This window comes from Salvelinus fontinalis, chromosome 1 (assembly GCF_029448725.1).
Source record: "Salvelinus fontinalis isolate EN_2023a chromosome 1, ASM2944872v1, whole genome shotgun sequence".
NCBI lineage: Eukaryota > Metazoa > Chordata > Actinopteri > Salmoniformes > Salmonidae > Salvelinus > Salvelinus fontinalis.
This window is the reverse complement of record NC_074665.1, coordinates 18,531,591-18,549,903: the sequence shown is the minus strand read 5'-3', so window position 1 is coordinate 18,549,903 and position 18,313 is coordinate 18,531,591. Positions and strand designations below refer to the sequence as shown.

Genomic DNA, 18,313 nt, shown 5'->3' with positions numbered 1-18,313 from the left:
CAGAAATGCCTCCAAAATATCTGGAGAAATTGCAGAGAGCCACATCAAATAACAGAAATACATAAACTTTGATGAAAGATACATGTTTTACATAGAATTAAAGATACACTTGTTCTTAATGCAACCGCAGATTTTTAAAAGAAATTATGGAAAAAGCAAACCATGCATTCTGAGACGGCGCTCAGATAGAAACAACATTTCTCCGCCATGTTGGAGTCAACAGAAATACGAAATGACATCATAAATATTCCCTTGATGAACTTCATCAGAATGCACTCCCAGGAATCCTAGTTCCACAATAAATTGTTGTTTTGTTCGATAATGTCCATTATTTATGTCCAAGTAGCTACTTTTGTTAGCACGTATAGTACACATATCCAAACGCTCACGCAGATCCAGGCGAACCTCGGACGAAGACTTCAAAAAGTTATATTACAGGTCGAATAAACTTGTCAAACTAAGTAGAGAATCAGTCTTTAGGATGTTGTTATCATAAATATTCAATAACGTTCCAACCGGAGAATTCCTTTGTGTCTATAGAAGTAATAGAACGCAAGTCGATATCATGTGGAATGCGCGTGACCAGGAACTGGCTCTCTGCCAGACCACTGACTCAAACAGCTCCCATCCGGCCCCACATCACAGTAGAAGCTTCATTCAACGTTCTACAGACTGTTGATATCTAGTGGAAGGCGTAGGAAGTGCAAATATATCCATATCCCACTGGGATTTCAATAGGCAATGAGTTGAAAATCGAGCAGCCTCAGAATTCTCACTTCCTGTTTGGATTTTTTCTCAGGTTTTTGCCTGCCATATGAGTTCTGTTATACTCACAGACATCATTCAAACAGTTTTAGAAACATCAGAGTGTTTTATATCCAATAGTAATAATAATATGCATATATTAGCATCTGGGACAGAGTAGGAGGCAGTTCTCTGGGCACGCTATTCATCCAAAGTGAAAATGCTGCCCCCTATCCTAGAGAAGTTAAAGGTTAAAGGTTTTTTTATAAAAAAAATTACAGAAATGTTTCCGTTGTTTCACAGCCATGTTTTGAAGCTTTTAAATGATATCAAACCTTTAGTCTTTTCTAGTGATGAAGACATGGATGTCTCACAGTACGGGGGGGGGGGGGGGGGGCGTAAGATAAAGATCACTTCATCGGTCAATTCCACATGGGCCAACCGAAATGTACATTTAGATTTTTATCACAACCCCTCCTAAAGACACACAAACATATACATACTTGACTTTTTCCACATTTTTGTTACGTTACAGCCTTATTCTAAAATTGTCCTCATCAATGTATTTAATCAATCTATACACAATACCCCATAATGACATCAAAATTCCCCATAATGCCAAAGCGAAAAACGTTTTTTTGCATTTTTAAGAAATGTATTCAAAATGTAAATACAGGGGCCTCCCGGGTGGCACAGTGGTCTAGCGCACTGCATCACAGCGCTAGCTGTGCCACCAGAGATTCTGGGTTCGCGCCCAGGCTCTGTCGCAACCGGCCGCGACCGGGAGGTCCGTGGGGCGACGCACAATTGGCCCAGCGTTGTCCGGGTTAGGGAGGGTTTGGCCGGTAGGGATATCCTTGTCCCATCGCGCACCAGCCACTCCTGTGGCGGGCCGGGCGCAGTGCACGCTAACCAAGGTTGCCAGGTGCACCGAGTTTCCTCCGACACATTGGTGCGGCTGGCTTCCGGGTTGGATGCGCGCTGTGTTAAGAAGCGGCTTGGTTGGGTTGTGTTTCGGAGGATGCACGGCTTTCGACCTTTGTCTCTCCCGAGCCCGTATGGGAGTTGTAGCGAGGAGACAAGATAGTAATTACTAACAATTGGATACTACGAAATTACGAAAAAAAATATATGTAAATACATTATTTACATAAGTATTCAGAGCCTTTGCTATGAGACTTTAAATTGAGCTCAGGTGCATCCTGTTTCCATTGATCATCCTTGAGATGTTTCTACAAATTGATTGGAGTCCACCTGTGCTAAATTAAATTGATTGGACATTATTTGGAAAGGCACACAACCGGCTATATAAGGTCCCACAGTTGAGTGCATGTCAGAGCAAAAACCAAGCCATGAGGTTGAAGGAACTGTCCATAGAGCTCGGAGACAGGATTGTGTCGAGGCACAGATCTGGGGAAGGGTACCAAAACATTTCTGCAGCATTGAAGGTCCCCAAGGCCTCCATTCTTAAATGGAAGTTTGGAACCACCAAGACTCTTCCTAGAGCTGGCCGCCCGGACAAACTGAGCAATCGGAGAAAAAGGGCCTTGGTCGGGTAGGGGACCAAGAACCCAATTGTCACTCTGACAGAGCTCCAGAGTTCCTCTGTAGAGATGGGAGAACCTTCCACAAGGACAACCGTCTCTGCAGCCCTCCACCAATCAGGCTTTTATGGTACTGTAGCATGGCCAGACGGAAGCCACTCCACAGTAAAAGGCACACAACAGCCCGCTTGGAGTTTTCCAAAAGTCACTTAAAGGACTGACCATGAGAAACAAGATTCTCTGGTCTGATGAAACCAAGATTCAACTCTTTGGCCTAAATGCTAAGCATCACGTCTGGAGGAAACCTGGCACCATCCCTACCATGAAGTGTGGTGGTGGCAGTATCATGCTGTGGGGATGTCTTTCAGCAGCAGGGACTGGGAGACTAGTCAGGATTGAGGGATAGATGAACGGAGCAAAGAAAAGAGATCCTTGATGAAAACCTACTCTAGAGCACTCATGACATCAGACTGGGCCAAAGGTTCACCTTCCACCAGGACAACAACCCATAGCACACAGCCAAGACAACGTAGGAGTGGCTTCGGAACAAGTCTCCGAATGTCCTTGAGTGGCCCAGCCAGAGCCCGGACTTGAACCCAATGGAACATCTCTGGAGAGACCAGAAAATAGCTGTGCAGCGACATTCCCCAACCAACCTGACAGAGCTTGAGAGGATCTGCAGAGAAGAATGGGAGAAACTCCCCAAATACAGGTGTGTCAAGTTTGTAGCGTCATGCCCAAGAGACTCAAAGCTGTAATCACTGCCAAAGGTGCTTCAACAAAGTACTGAGTAAAGGGTCTGAATACTTACGTAGATGTGATATTTCAGTATTTTTTTTTTTATAAATTAGTAAAATGTTTGCTTTGTCATTATGGGGTATTGTGTGTGTGTGGTGTAGATTGATGAGGGGAAAAAATGATTTGATCAATTTTAGAATAAGGCTGTAACGTAACAAAATGTGGAAAAAGTAATTTTCTGAATACTTTCCGAACTCACTGTATCCGGGTTTTTGTAGAGTTGTGGGGGGCTGCCACACTGGGTGTCCGGGGAGCTCGCTCAAGGTCACTACTGCAGCCAATGGATTTGATACCATCAACCCGCCAGTTCCTAGCTCACTTCCCGCCTGATTAAGCAGGGTAGTAGTGTGCAAGCAAACTTCTCTCAGATTATTTCTGAATGGCCCTTTGATATCTTTTGAATGCAGAGAGCAGGAGAGGCGCTGTAAGAATAGCTGTGGAGTGTCTCTCCAACTCTCTGCAGTGGTCTAAAACGGGGCGCTTGCTGTGACCAAGTGTCAGTCCACAGGACAGGACAATGGGCCCCCTGTGTCATATAAAAGTAAGTTAACCAATGCAAATTGCACACTGCATAACTTGGTTGCCAACTTGCTCTGAGTGGAGCCTGTCTTTGTTTTTCTACCTGGTGAACGTTGTAGTCTCTTGCTTCTACCTCGGAAGCAGAGTTGGTGCCAGCCTCTACCTACCTACGTATAAAACAACCAAGAACTAATTCTGTGAGCTCTAAATACCAGCTACTCAAACACCTTTTAGTGGTGCCATATACCATTAAAAAAATCTAATATTTTATACCATGGCCTTGCACAGTCCGAGATATGAATTTCAAAAGAGCCCTCTGTCCATCTCCTCTGTGTCATATCCTACATATTATAACAGGGCTCGCCTAGCACCATTCCTACAGAGATACCGTCCTGTAGGTTCCTACAGAGATACCGTCCTGTAGGTTCCTACAGAGATACCGTCCTGTAGGTTCCTACAGAGATACCGTCCTGTAGGTTCCTACAGAGATACCGTCCTGTAGGTTCCTACAGAGATACCGTCCTGTAGGTTCCTACAGAGATACCGTCCTGTAGGTTCCTACAGAGATACCGTCCTGTAGGTTCCTACAGCGATACCGTCCTGTAGGAAGGAGCTGACCGTGGACTTCAGGAGACCGTAATAGGGAGCACGCGCCCATCCACATTGATGGGGCCACAGTGGAGAAGGTAAAAGCTTCAAGTTCCTCTGCGTACACATCACTGCCAATCTGAGACGGTCCACCCACACAGAGAGTGTGGTGAAGAAGGCGCAACAGCCTCCAACCTCCAGGAGGCTGAAGGAATTCGGCTTGGCCCCTAAGACCCTCACAAACTTCTACAGATGCACCATTGAGAGCATCTTGTCGGGCTGTACCACCGTCTGGTACGGCAACTGCAACGTCCGCAACTGTAGGGCTCTCCAGAGGGTGGTGCATTCTGCCCAACGCATCACAGGGAGCACACTGCCTGCCCTCCAGAACGTCTACAGCACCTGGTGTCACAGGAAGGCTAAGAAGGTCAAGCATCTTAGCCACCCGAGCCACGGCCTGTTAACCCCTCTACCATCTAGAAGGCAAGGTCAGTACAGATGCATAAAAGCTGGGACTGAGAGACTGAAAAACAGCTTCTATTTCCAGGCCATCTGACTGTTTAAATAGTCACCACTAGCCAGGCTCCGCCCAGTACCCTGCCCTGAACTTAGTCACTGTTACTAGCCGGCTACCACCCGGTTATTCCACCCTGCACCTTAGAGGCTGCTGGCCTATGTACATAGTCATGGAACATTGGTCACTTTAATAATATTTACATACAGTACTGTTTCACCCACATCATACTTCTATACTGTATTCTAGTCGAGGCCTATCCTATTTAACAATCGCTGTACATATACTATTTGTCAGATATACTACATTTTTTACTCTATATACTGTCCATATTGTCTATACATTCCGGACTCCGACATTGCTCGTCCTAATATTTCTTAATTCGTTTCTTTTACTTTTTAGATGTGTGTATTGTTAAATACTACTGCACTGTTGGAGCTAAGAACACAAGCATTTCATTACACCCGCAATAACATCTGCTATATATGTTTGTGACCATAAAAATGTATTTGATAGTTATAACTGGGGTTGGATTGAAAACCTACAGGAGGGTAGCTTTCCAGGAACAGGGTTGGAGAACCCTGTCATATTAACATGGTCTCCATCTCCATTTCTGCCCTATCCATCTGAACTGAATTTTTTGTTGGAGGAGAACGGCAGATGCAAAAGCTTACTTCCAGGAATGACACATCTCAAGTGATCAGGGGGAAACAGTCATCTGTGGGTTCAGTCACCATGACAACAAATATCCTCCGCACAGGATACGCTGTTTGGGTTTCGCACCTCTTTCTGTCTTTCTCTTTGTTTGTCTTCCTCTTTCTCTCCCGCTCTCATTTTCTCTCTCTAGCTGGCCCTTTGCTTGGGCACAGTGATGCCAAACACTGGTTAGAGTGTCTCTCTTACCCATGAGCCAACCCAGAATGGCCCACTGGACAAAAGTTGGACCCCAGTGAATGTGTGCTGTAGAGTCTCTGTGACCCCACAGTGAGCATCCCCAGCTCCCTAGTTTCCCACAAGTCAGTTTAGCATCTCCAGTTGAGCTCCAAACAAAACAGCTGGCTGTGTTTGTGTGTACGCTCAGTCACGCGACATGGTCTCGTCTGCCGCTTTAAAAAAAAAAAATGAAGCGAGCAGGAAGAGATTATTGACCTTCCGGTAACTCTGTGTCCCGCTCCGGCAAGTCAATCGCGGGACGTGTTTATTTGCTGTGGTAAACTATTATTCTCCGCAATCAGTTTAAATATGTTTATACGACATTTTCATCAGAGAGATGACTTCACGACGTACAGCCGCGATATATCAACGCAAAGCATCCTTTATGGGTCAGAGCCCTGTCTGTCTGCCTGTTGTCTGTCAGTCATTAGAAACAGGACCTTACTGTGTCCATTCCCTGCATGATCTCACCATCACACAGCCGGACCCACAGCAGACAAGCCTTTCGGTTGTGTGTACAGTTACCAAAAACACAACATGCAGGTAACTGCCAAAATAAAGGAAACACTTGAGGAAATGAGGATTACAAAGTCTATTGAAACCAGGTGCTTCCACAAAGGTGTGGTTCCTGAGGTAATTAAGCAATTAACATCCCATGATTCTTAGGGTCATGTGTAAAAATGCTGGGCAGGCCATTATTTTGGATACCATGGCTATGCCCCCATAGGATGTCAAAGTCCCTATCCACAGGGTACGAGTGGTTGATGAGCATGAAAACGATGTAAACCACACGCCATGGCGGCCTCAGTCACCAGATCTCAACTCAATTGAACACTTACGGGAGATTCTGGAGTTGTGCCTGAGACTGAGTTTTCCACCACCATCAACAAAACACAATGATAGAATTTCTCATGGAAAAATGGCGTCGCATCCCTCCAATAGAGTTCCAGACACTTGTAGAATCTATGCAAAGACGCATTGAAGCTATTCTGGCTCGTGGTGGCCAGAACCGCTTCAAGACACTTTACATTGGCGTGACCTTTTTGGCAGTACCTGTACATGCAACACACAACAACCTCTGACTGAGGGAGACATTTGCATTACAAATCAAGCTGGTCATATTAGTTGAGCAGAAACAGGGGATTCTGGGGCCAGGAGTCTGTTTCATTAAAAAGCCATGACGTATGTTGTCGGCGGCGTGCACAGTTTTGACCCCCGTTTGGTATTGGCATGCAACTCTTAATTAAACATCAGGACAGAGATAAGGAAGTGCTTTTTTCTTCTTCCTGGAGTCAGAATCCTATCAAAGAATTCCGCTGTTAGATTAGGGGACCGATCTTGATGCCAAGGATGATTTTCGGTTCTATTCAACATCTTAGCTATTTCCATCTCCAGCTGTTTAAATCTGAGGTCTTAGTTCTTTCTGAAAACGAATCTTCTCATGACCCGCTATTGAGGACACATTCAGTAGGGGTTTTGAATTTGTATTTCTTTCTTTTTTTTTACTGTTCAGCTGTGAGATTTAAGAGTTCACTGTCTTAGAAGTTGTTTCTAATGATCAGTATGGCCAAAACATAAATGTCTTAAAATATATATATATATTTTTATTGATACTTCTACTGTCCTGCTTTGTAAACGTAACTGCACTGTGTTCTTAGCTATGCTTGTGTGTTGCTGTTCAAGGTCAGCAGAGTTAGTCCATCCATGGTGGTATCGGTTCTGAACTGTGCTGTGCTTTCTTTCTGTGCAGAATCCCCTGAGTGCGGTACCTCCATGGTGGTTCACACCAGTGTTCCCTTTGGTATCAAACACCTGGAGGAGGCAAAGGAGCAGGTGGAGCCTCTCATCCTGGAGGAGCTGAACAAGCTGCTGCCCGGCCTGCCACAGCCCGACAGCATTAAATGCCAGAAGTGGAGATACTCGCAGGTGAGCGGGGTTACTCGGTCAGGAGTTTTACCGCATTCCTTCTTTGAGAGAAGATAAAGTAGACTGTCAAGAGGTTTGTCTTCATTACTTCATTAATAACTGTTTCTACTTCACAGTCCTGTCACGATGCATGGAAAGAAGGTCAACGTAGAGGATTGACATGCTGTATCTATCATGATCAAACCCTATTAAACTTCAGTGCATTACATTTCTCTGCTTGTGTATAAACTACATGAGTATAGTGAATGGAGACTGGTTGGACACGGTGTTCATTTTTCAAGTAGCTCCAATGTCCTGTTTACTTACTGTGATGTTTCCCTGAATTTCTGAGCTTCTTGGACCAGACGCTATAGCTTTAATTACTGAAGTCGAACAAGAACATGTCTCTCTCCTTCCCTCTTTCTCTCTCATTCTCTCTCTCATACTCTCTCTCCCTCTTTCTTTCTCTCGGTTTCATTCTCTCTCGTGCACTTTTTCTCTCGCTCGCTCTTTCTCTCATTCTCTCGCTCTTTCTCTCTCTCTGTTTCATTCTCTCTCGCTCTATCATTCTGTCGCTCTTTCTCGCTCTCTCTATCATGATCTTTCTCGTGCTTTCTATCATTCTTTCTCTCGCTCTCTCTTGCTCGCTCTTTCTCTCGCTTGCGCTCTCGCTTGCTCTTTCTCATGCGCTCTCGCTCGCTCTTTCTCTCACTCGCTTTATCTCGCTCTCTATCATTCTCTTTCTCGCTTGCTTTCTCTCTCTCTCTCTCATGCTCTCTATCATTCTCTCTCCCTCTCCAACACACTCACACACACTCTTCTAAGTGAGACTGGGCTGGGGGTCAGAGGCCACAGAACATCTGTGTGGGAGGCACATCACTGGGAGTGCCAGAGCATGGGCCAAGGCCCATGAACTGGACGGGCCATGATAGAACACATGCACATTTGTACTGTAATACACACACACTCATACCATACACACATCAGCTCCCTGTCAAATACACAAGCAGACATTCTAGCAAAGACCATTGTGAGAGCGAGGAACATGTGTGACTCAGTTGGTAGAGCATGGCACTTGCAACACCAGGGTTGTGGATTCGATTCCCACAGGGGACCAGTACGTAAATGGATAAGAGCGACTGCTAAATGACAAGTGTAAAAAAATATATATTTAAACTTGAGGAAATTATTTATCCTAAAAGTTATAGTAGTTAACTGTTGCTTAGATGTAGGTTATAGGTTGCTTTCTCTTTAGATATTTATGTTATTTATTTCACTTTTATTTAACCAGGTAGGCCAGTTGAGAACAAGTTCTCATTTACAACTGCGACCTGGCCATGAAACAGCCATATTCTCAGCAGCTAGAATCTCATGCTTTCCTTGCTATAAAACGTGTTTATATTGGGGCATTTTATCTTAATGTCCAAAACCACCCTCCTCCTTCACTCTCCGTGCTCTTTGCCCTGGAAAATCAGCCTCACACTGTATATGGAGACAGCAGAGCTCAGGCCTGCTGTATCAACTTACCACTAGAGTAAACCAAACAATTTGTCCATGGCTAGATTTCAACAAGAATGCTTATTAATTGATTTACATGGTGATTACCATTCAGAAATGCATGGGCAAACACAATATTTAGTTTTTGGGGAGGAGTGGGGATGGAAGGAGGGAGATGGAGAGTGGGAGTTGATATCTGCACACAGTAGTAGGCTATTAAAAGCCCCAGCAGGAAATGGATACTATTTCCTTACCCTTAGCACTGTACCTCAGTGCAGGCCAGCAGAAGCCTCTAAAAATGGCCCATGCTATGACACGTACACAGACTTGTGTGTTTACACTCCCAAATCATTAACACACTGAACTCTCGGCATTCAGGGTTGAAACATGAGGAAGACAGTTGGCTGCGAGGCTGATTTCATATCTGCTCGTCTAGCCAAAGACAGTGCATTTTTCTGGCTTGATCTGTACTATCCCACCACAGGTGGTTGGTGGCACCTTTAATTTGGGAGGACGGGCTCGTGGTAATGACTGGAGTGGAATGGTATCAAATAAATCAAACGCATGGTTTCCATGTATTTGGCTGCCATTCCATTTGCTCCGTTCCAGACATTATTATGAATTGTTCTCCCCTCCAGCAGCCTCCATTGTATCCCACCATGTATAGACCTACCTTGAGCACAGACTGTTAGAAAATACTTTGGGGATTTCAGGATAATTGTAGTACAAACAAATAATTCTCTCAATTCTCATTCTACTATATCTGTGTGAATACATATGTGGCAAGTAGTGTAGAGATTCATATTTTCCTGAAAATGTCAATATCGGTAATAATTCAAATTTATCCAAAGAGTCTTGTGAAATACTGCAAAAATCAGAAGGACTCCCCACCCCCCTCACTCTCTACCCCCCTCTTTCTCGACTAATTAGGTGAGGAGCTCGGTGGCCGACTGCCCGGGGCAGATGACGCTGCTGTCCCAGCCTCTGTTGGTGTGTGGGGGCGATGGCTTCACGCATTCCAATTTTGACGGCTGTATCGAGTCTGCCCTGAAGGTGTTTGACGTTCTGAAGCACTCTCTCTGATGCCGCCTTTTGGGGTTGGGAGAATAGTGTGGTGGGGTTCTATGTGTACAGCATGTTAGCCCAGAGAGGGGGCATGAAACTGATCTGTTTTACAGATTCCATCCATTAACAGAGATGGGGGGGGGGGGGGGGTAATGATCGATCTCTGTGAATGGATGGAATCTGTTAAAACAGATCAGTTTCATCCATTGAGGTACTTGATATGTTGTGTGACACTACAGTCAACACCATATGTATTTGGACAGTGAAGCTACAATGTAAAATGTCTCTTTACTCCAGCATTTTTTGATTTGAGCGACAGTACAAAATGTCACTTTTTTTGGAGGAAATGTTCATATATATCTGTTTTTACGGTTTCTGTATCTAGTACCCCCATTTGAAGAAGGCATAAGTATTCGTACAAATTCACTAACAGTGTATTAAAGTGGTCAAAAGTTTAGTATTTGGTCCCATATTCCTAGCACACAGTGACTACATCAAGCTTGTGACTACAAACTTGTTGGATGCATATGCAGTTTGTTTTGGTTGTTTCAGATAATGTTTTGCCCAATAGCAACTGAATTATGTGAATTCACTTTTATTATAAATGTGGATGAATGCCATAATGAATGGATAATTGTGAATAATGATGAGTGAGAAAGTTAGAGGCACAAAGGTCAGCCCCCCCCCCCCCCCCCCCCCCCCAAAAGAAACAAACTTAACCTCTAGTTGGTAATGGTGAGGTGTTTGCATGTTTTGTTGTAGCCTTTGTAACTTTCTCACTCATCATTATTAAAAATCCTGAATGAATTTATTCGTAATCATGGCATTATCAGGATAAATTTAGAACTGTTCAGAAACATGTGATCTACTCACTTAGAAAATGACTCCAGTCATCATTCACCATTCAGTTACTATTGGGCAAAACATAAGACTGCAAATGCAACCAAGGAGTTTGTAGTTACAAGCTTGATGTGTGCTCGGAATATGGGACCAAATACTACTTTAATACACTAAGTGAATTAAAGGGGCAGCAGGTAGCCTAGTGGTTAGAGCGTTGGGCCGGTAACCCAGTAACAGTAAGGTTGCTGGATCGAATCCCCGAGCTGACAAGGTCAAAATCTGTCGTTCTGCCCCTGAGCAAGGCAGTTAACCCACTGTTCCACCGGCGGGCCGAAGACGTGGATGTTGATTAAGGCAGCCCCCCGAACCTCTCTGATTCAGAGGGGTTGGGTTAAATGCGGAAGACACATTTCAGTTGAATGCATTCAGTTGTACAACTGACTAGGTATCCCTCTTTCCCTTATGACTTCTTCATATGGGGGGGACTCGATACATAAAGTGCTTTCATTTCTAAATGGTTACATGGTATGAAATTACCCTCAGTACAAAATGTCACCTTTTTTTATTTATCACCTCATATGAAACATTTAATCTCAAATCCAAAATGAGTATAAATGTAAAAAATTCAATGTCCAAATACATTTGGTGTTTATATGATGGAGGATGAACAGGAGGCTATGCTGTGTTCATGTGTAGTTTGATGCAAAACAGTTGTCTTTAACACACCCCTTGACCTGCTCATTTAAAAAGGTGTACAATGATTCTGTTCTATTGCCTTGTTCAGGCAAAATGAAAAACTGTACTTGTAAGTAATTGTGTTGTTACTCAGGATTTCTCTCTAAACACCTTATTTTGATTCAGGTTGAATAAAAACAAATTCTAACTATCTCCCACTTTGTGTCTTTAACTCCACTTGCGTTTCACACTGATAAACAGGAAGATGGCAGGTGGTATGGCAACCAATCAGCACAGAGCTCAGAGAAAAGTTGTACAAAATGGATGTGGCAGTCAAAAAGCAATTAGAAAGCAATCAAGATCCCTTAATGACATCTAAATGCATTAGGCAAAGTAGGCACACTACGTAGTGCTTGAGTAATACCCGATCTCACCCACCATTGTGTGACCCCTGGCATTAGTACAGCTGGAGGACTCTGGGTATGACTGTCTGACATGACTTAGCCTCCATGGGCACAGGGCAGATCTGGGGTAAGGGCCCTGTGACCCTGCCACCCCCCGTCCGTGGCAGTGTAATTCCACCCGGGGCAGCCGCCCGACGCTGGCTGAGTTCAGCTGCTTAGTGGCAGGGCAGTAATCTGGGACAAAATGTTTGGCAGCCGGTCTGGAGAGGGAGAGCCCCCCCCCCCCGACTAATCCTACATAATTACAGCGTTTTGGGCCGGGGCCCCGGGCTGCTGCAGCTGGGGTAGTAGGCCCTCCACTCTCCTCTCCACTCAACTTAGTCTGCAGCACCCAGATCGGGGTTAACACACACACACACACATGTGCCTACATACACATGCACACACATGTACATGTGCTTAGTGTTTTTACAGTGTGTGTGTCTACACACCCAGCGCATGGCTGCAGGAAGATGTTTTGGGTTGGGGTGCTGATGAGTTTGGGGGCTGTTTGGGTGCTGATGAGTTTGGGTGCTGTTTGGGTGCTGATGAGTTTGGGTGCTGTTTGGGTGCTGATGAGTTTGGGTGCTGTTTGGGTGCTGATGAGTTTGGGTGCTGTTAGGGTGCTGATGAGTTTGGGTGCTGTTTGGGTGCTGATGAGTTTGGGTGCTGTTTGGGTGCTGATGAGTTTGGGTGCTGTTTGGGTGCTGATGAGTTTGGGTGCTGTTAGGGTGCTGATGAGTTTGGGTGCTGTTTGGGTGCTGATGAGTTTGGGTGCTGTTTGGGTGCTGATGAGTATGTTTCTCCTCTCGTAAACGAGTAATAAAGGCCTAGTTCACTGATTTTGCGGTATTATTTTTTTAATAATAATTATTATTATAAAACATTTATCAGGGGGTGCTGCAGCACCCATACTTCCCACGTCTATGGGCAAAAGTGCAGCGGCGGGCCCTCATCGCTCTCCCGCACCATGCAGTAACACCTGCTATGGCACCAGGCTCTGCCTCCACACTGGTCTGTGTGTGATTAGGCTATGCCGTCTCGCATGCTACCACTATCAACGCAGTGTGCCACAGAAACCCCAGAATGCCGAATTATGAACATCCCACTGAACAGATTTCACACACTGGCTTGAAGAGGCCAAAACTATCCAAAGAAATGAGAGACGGGAAGGGGGGGTTCGGGGACTGATGCAGCATCATGCGCTGTATTTGTGGAGTTTGGGTAGTATTCTTCATGCATGGGAGGTTCGCTATTCTCAAAGGGTTTGCCCTGTTTTTGGAGGGTTTTTCTTGATCTAACACTTGTCACTGAACAATACGTAACAGTTGTTCGAGCCCTGAATGCTGATTGGCAGACAGCCGTATACCACGGTTATGACACATTTATTTTTACTGCTCTAATTACGTTGGTAACCAGTTTATAATAGCAATAAGTCACCTCGGGGTTTGTGGTATATTGCCAATATACCACAGCTAAGGGCTGTGTTCAGGCACTCTGCGTTGCATCATGCTTAAGAACAGCCCTTTGCCGTGGTATATTGGCCATATACCACACCCCCTCTGGCCTATTGCTTAATTATACCACAGCATTGTTGAATAGTCGGTTCTGATTGGCTGGAAGGGCGTTCTGGAATGGACATTAAAACCAGATAACGGGATTTAGAGTCAGATACAAGCACATTTCTCTCAGGGTTAACTGATATGTGACTATAAAAACAGAGTGGTAGAATCAAATTGAAGCTTTTCCTTTCCAGTAAGTGCAGTTTTACTGCGGTGTGGACGGTCTGCTTTCTAATAGGAGTGTGATATGAAGCCAACCTACCACAACTGGCACCAGTGTGTAATTGTAAGGCCCTAAGGTGTGTGTGCATGCATGCAATGTGCACACAATACTATTTACAGTTGAAGTCGGAAGTTTACATACACCTTAGCCAAATACATTTAAACTCAGTTTTTCACAATTCCTGACATTTAATCCTAGTAAAAATGTAGGATCACCACAGTTAGGATCACCACTTTATTTTAAGAATGTGAAATGTTAGAATAATAGTAGAGAGAATGATTTCAGTTTTTATTTCTTTCATCACATTCCCAGTGGTTCAGAAGTTTACATACACTCAATTAGTATTTGGTAGCATTGCCTTTATAATTGTTTAACTTGGGTCAAACGTTTCAGGTAGACTTCATCAAGCTTCCCACAATAAATTAGGTGAATTTTGGCCCATTCCTCCTGACTGAGCTGGTGTAACTGAATCAGGTTTGCAGGCCTCCTTGCTCACACACGCTTTTTCAGTTCTGCCCACACATTTACTAGAGATTTGAGGTCAGGTCTTTGTGATGGCCACTCCAATACCTTGACTTTGTTGTCCTTAAGCCATTTTGCCACAACTTTGGAAGTATGCTTGGGGTCATTGTCCATTTGGAAGATCCATTTGCGACCAAGCTTTAACTTCCTGAGGTCTTGATGTTGCTTCAATATATCCATATCATTTTCCTGCCTCATGATGCCATCTATTTTGTGAAGTGCACCAGTCCCTCATGCAGCAAAGCACCCCCACAACATGATGATGTCACCCCCGTACTTCATGGTTGGGATGGTGTTCTTTGGCTTGCAAGCCTCCCCTTTTTCCTCCAAACATAACGATGGTCATTATGGCCAAACAGTTCTATTTTTGTTTCATCAGACCAGAGGACATATCTCCAAAAAGTATGATATTTGTCCCCATGTGCAGTTGCAAACCGTAGTCTGGCTTTTTTTATGGCGGTTTTGGAGCAGTGGCTTCTTCTTTGCTGAGCGGCCATTCAGGTTATGTCGATATAGGACTCGTTTTACTGTGGATATAGATACTTTGTACCTGTTTCCTCCAGCATCTTCACAAGGTCCTTTTGCTGTTGTTCTGGCATTGATTTGCACTTTTCTCACCAAAGTACGTTCATCTCTAGGAGACCGAACGCGTCTCCTTCCTGAGCGGTATGACGGCTGTGTGGTCCCATGGTGTTTATACTTGCATAGTATTTTGTACAGATGAACATGGTACCTTCAGGCGTTTGGAAATTTCTCCCAAGGATGAACCAGACTTGTGGAGGTCTACAATTTTTTTCTTTTGATTTTCCCATGATGTCAAGCAAAGAGGCACTGAGTTTGAAGGTAGGCCTTGAAATACATCCACAGGTAAACCTCCAATTGACTCAATTATGTCAATTGGCCTATCAGAAGCTTCTAAAGCCATGACATCATTTTCTGGAATTTTCTGACCCACTGGAATTGTGATACAGTGAATTATAAGTGAAATTATCTGTAAACAATTGTTGGAAAATTACTTGTGTCATGCACAAAGTAGATGTCCCAACTGACTTGCCAAAACTAGAAATTAACAAGAAATTTGTGGAGTGGTTGAAAACATGTTTTAATGACTCCAACCTAAGTGTATGTAAACTTCTGACTTCAACTGTATGTGTGTGAACTCCTGTAACATTTTCACTCAGCAGGTCGCACAACGCAAGACATTGACTAAGCACACAGAGTACATCAGTCACTGTACCCCTCGTGCCACACCAAGCTTCACGTGAGGGGCAGGAGGAGAGAGATGGAAGCTGCTCAGATGACATGCTAATGCTCATCCAGAGACTAGGTGGAACAGAGCAGAACTGCAGCAGGGGGGGGGGGGGGGGGGCGAAAGGGAAGCTTTTTGCTCCAAGGGGATGCATAATTCATCAGAGTCATCCTGCAAGAAAAAGAAGTCAGCTGCCTGGATTGCACTAGCCTTGCCACAACGTTGCATCAGCTGCCTGCCTCTCTGCCTGCCTCTGCTCTGCCTGCCTCGGCTCTGTCTGCCTCGGCTCTGCATGCCTCTCTGCCTGCCTGCCTCTCTGCCTGCCTGTGCTCTGCCTGCCTGCCTCTCTTCCTGCTTGCCTGTCTGACTCTCATTAACACACCCATCCCCAGCTCGGGGTCTTTGATCTTTTTTTAGCATCCGATAAGAAAGAATTGGTTCTGGATGAAGAGTTAGGCTGCGGAGGGGAGAAGAATGCTGGGGATTTGGGTTGTGGAGGACGGTGCTGTTAGAGTAAACCTGGGTCTGCTGGTGGGCTTGTGTGTGGCTGGTTGGATGGTTACTGCTGTGTGATTGTTCGGCGGGACGAGAGACAGAACAGAGCAGCGTTGCGTTTGGAGCAGTGAGAAGAGCTGCAGGCACTGTGCCACTCTCACTGGCTGGCTGGCAGAGCGCTTGGTAAATGACAAAGTCAAGCGAAGCCTTTGTTTCACTGCCAGCACTCATTTAAAATGTTCCCCCGACTCCTTTACACTTTTATCCACCCCTTCTCTCTTTCTCTCTCTCTCTCTGTCTCTCTCTCTGTCTGTCTCTGTCTCTCTGTCTCTGTCTCTCTCTGTGAAGTTCCCCCACCCCCCGTTACACAAAGCAGTAAAGCATGCTGCCCAAGACACTAGGCTCATGGTGCATCTGACCTATTTTTGTAGGCTATTCCGATGGAGCGCGCTTCGCGTCTGCTGTGCACTGTGGGTAGCCGATTTGCATTTTTGCAAAGTCACTGGCAGATGGCACCAGAGGTTGAGGAGGTAGTAGCTACCCCCCTACCTCCATCCCCACCTCCATCCCCCTACCGCCACTCACCACTCTACCTCCACCCCCCCTCTACCTTCACTCCAGTGGAAGCTGCTGAGGGGAGGATAGCTCGTATAACGTCTGGAACGGAGCGAATGGAATGGCATCAAACGCATGGAAACCATGTTACTATGAGCCCGTCCTCCCCAATTAAGATGCCACCAACCTCCTGAGCTCCACCGCCCTCTACCTCCACCCCCCCAGCCCTCCCTCTGGGGCAACAAGGGCAGGATTCAGGTCATGGCTTGTCATGTTACTCCCCCGGATTGGGATGAAAAGTCTCAGAGCGATCACTCTACTCTGTTCCCACTGGGGGTGGAGGGGGAGGGGGTGTACGGATCCAAGAGCATTTCTTAATAAGATTACTCTGCTGGTGGAAGGCTATCTGCCCAGGGGAAAATATGTCTTCAGGGAGGACATGAGGGAAAATGGGTTTGGGTTTTTAGGAAAAGTGAGTCCACTCTGTGGCCCCTTGTGTGAGTGCACATTCATACAAGTTTGTGTGTGCATACGTGCATGTGCACAGGCATACAACAATGTATGTGTGTGCATGCATGGATATGTGTGCATGTGCATGCGTATACAATCGTGTGTGTGTGTGTGTGTGCCAGACAGTAGATTAGGATGTTAAGACTCCTCCTCAACACCCCAGAGCGCCCAGGCTTGGATAAGGAGAGAGGCGGTGCACTTCCCCTTTGGAGGTGACGTCACCATAGCAGCCGTCTCTCTCTTTCTTTCTCTCTCTCTCTCTGTGGCAGAGCTGAGAAACAGGCAGGCAGGCACAGCCCTCTGAGCACAGTCAGTGGATCGCCTAAGAGCTCACTATTGATCCGGGAGGAAGGGACAGTCAGTCAGAAACATACAGACTTGTTCTACTAAAGAGCTCCAACTCATTACCTCAGCACCCCCACTATACAACCACATCAGTAGCATCACCTCTATTTGTTGATGTTTCATGAGCACAAGGATTTTACGATTGGGGTTACTATCCCCATGCCCAACCCTTCACCATTACTGCTTTCTGGGGGTGCCGTTCAGGAATCAAACCCTGTGTCGCAAGAGTAAGCAGTGACTATTACATCACTGCTATAATATAATGCATCATGTCACTGCACATTGACAACACACAGAGGTATTAACACTAAATCCCAGAGGTATTAACACTAAATCCCAGAGGTATTAACACTAAATCCCAGAGGTATTAACACTAAATCCCAGAGGTATTAACACTAAATCCCAGAGGTATTAACACTAAATCCCAGAGGTATTAACACTAAATCCCAGAGGTATTAACACTAAATCCCAGAGGTATTAACACTAAATCCCAGAGGTATTAACACTAAATCCCAGAGGTATTAACACGAAATCCCAGAGGTATTAACACTAAAGCCCAGAGGTGTTAACACTAAAGCCCAGAGGTGTTAACACTAAATCCCAGAGGTGTTAACACTAAAGCCCAGAGGTGTTAACACTAAAGCCCAGAGGTATTAACACTAAATCCCAGAGGTATTAACAGTAAATCCCAGAGGTATTAACAGTAAATCCCAGAGGTATTAACACTAAAGCCCAGAGGTATTAACACTAAAGCCCAGAGGTATTAACACTAAAGCCCAGAGGTATT

The 18,313-nt window shown here is 45.2% G+C and overlaps 1 protein-coding gene across 2 annotated transcripts in view; it reads left to right on the top strand.

Annotated features, from left to right (window-relative positions):
* rnls (renalase, FAD-dependent amine oxidase) overlaps positions 1 to 11,835 on the top strand; it is a 43,381-nt gene extending 31,546 nt beyond the window's left edge. For both annotated transcript variants that reach the window (XM_055890367.1, XM_055890457.1), the window contains exons 6-7: positions 7,391 to 7,566; positions 9,973 to 11,835. In XM_055890367.1, coding sequence (XP_055746342.1) covers positions 7,391 to 7,566; positions 9,973 to 10,125 — 329 coding nt within the window. In that variant the 3' untranslated portion in view covers positions 10,126 to 11,835. The remainder of the gene's footprint in view (positions 1 to 7,390; positions 7,567 to 9,972) is intronic.
* Positions 11,836 to 18,313: the final 6,478 nt, after the last annotated feature.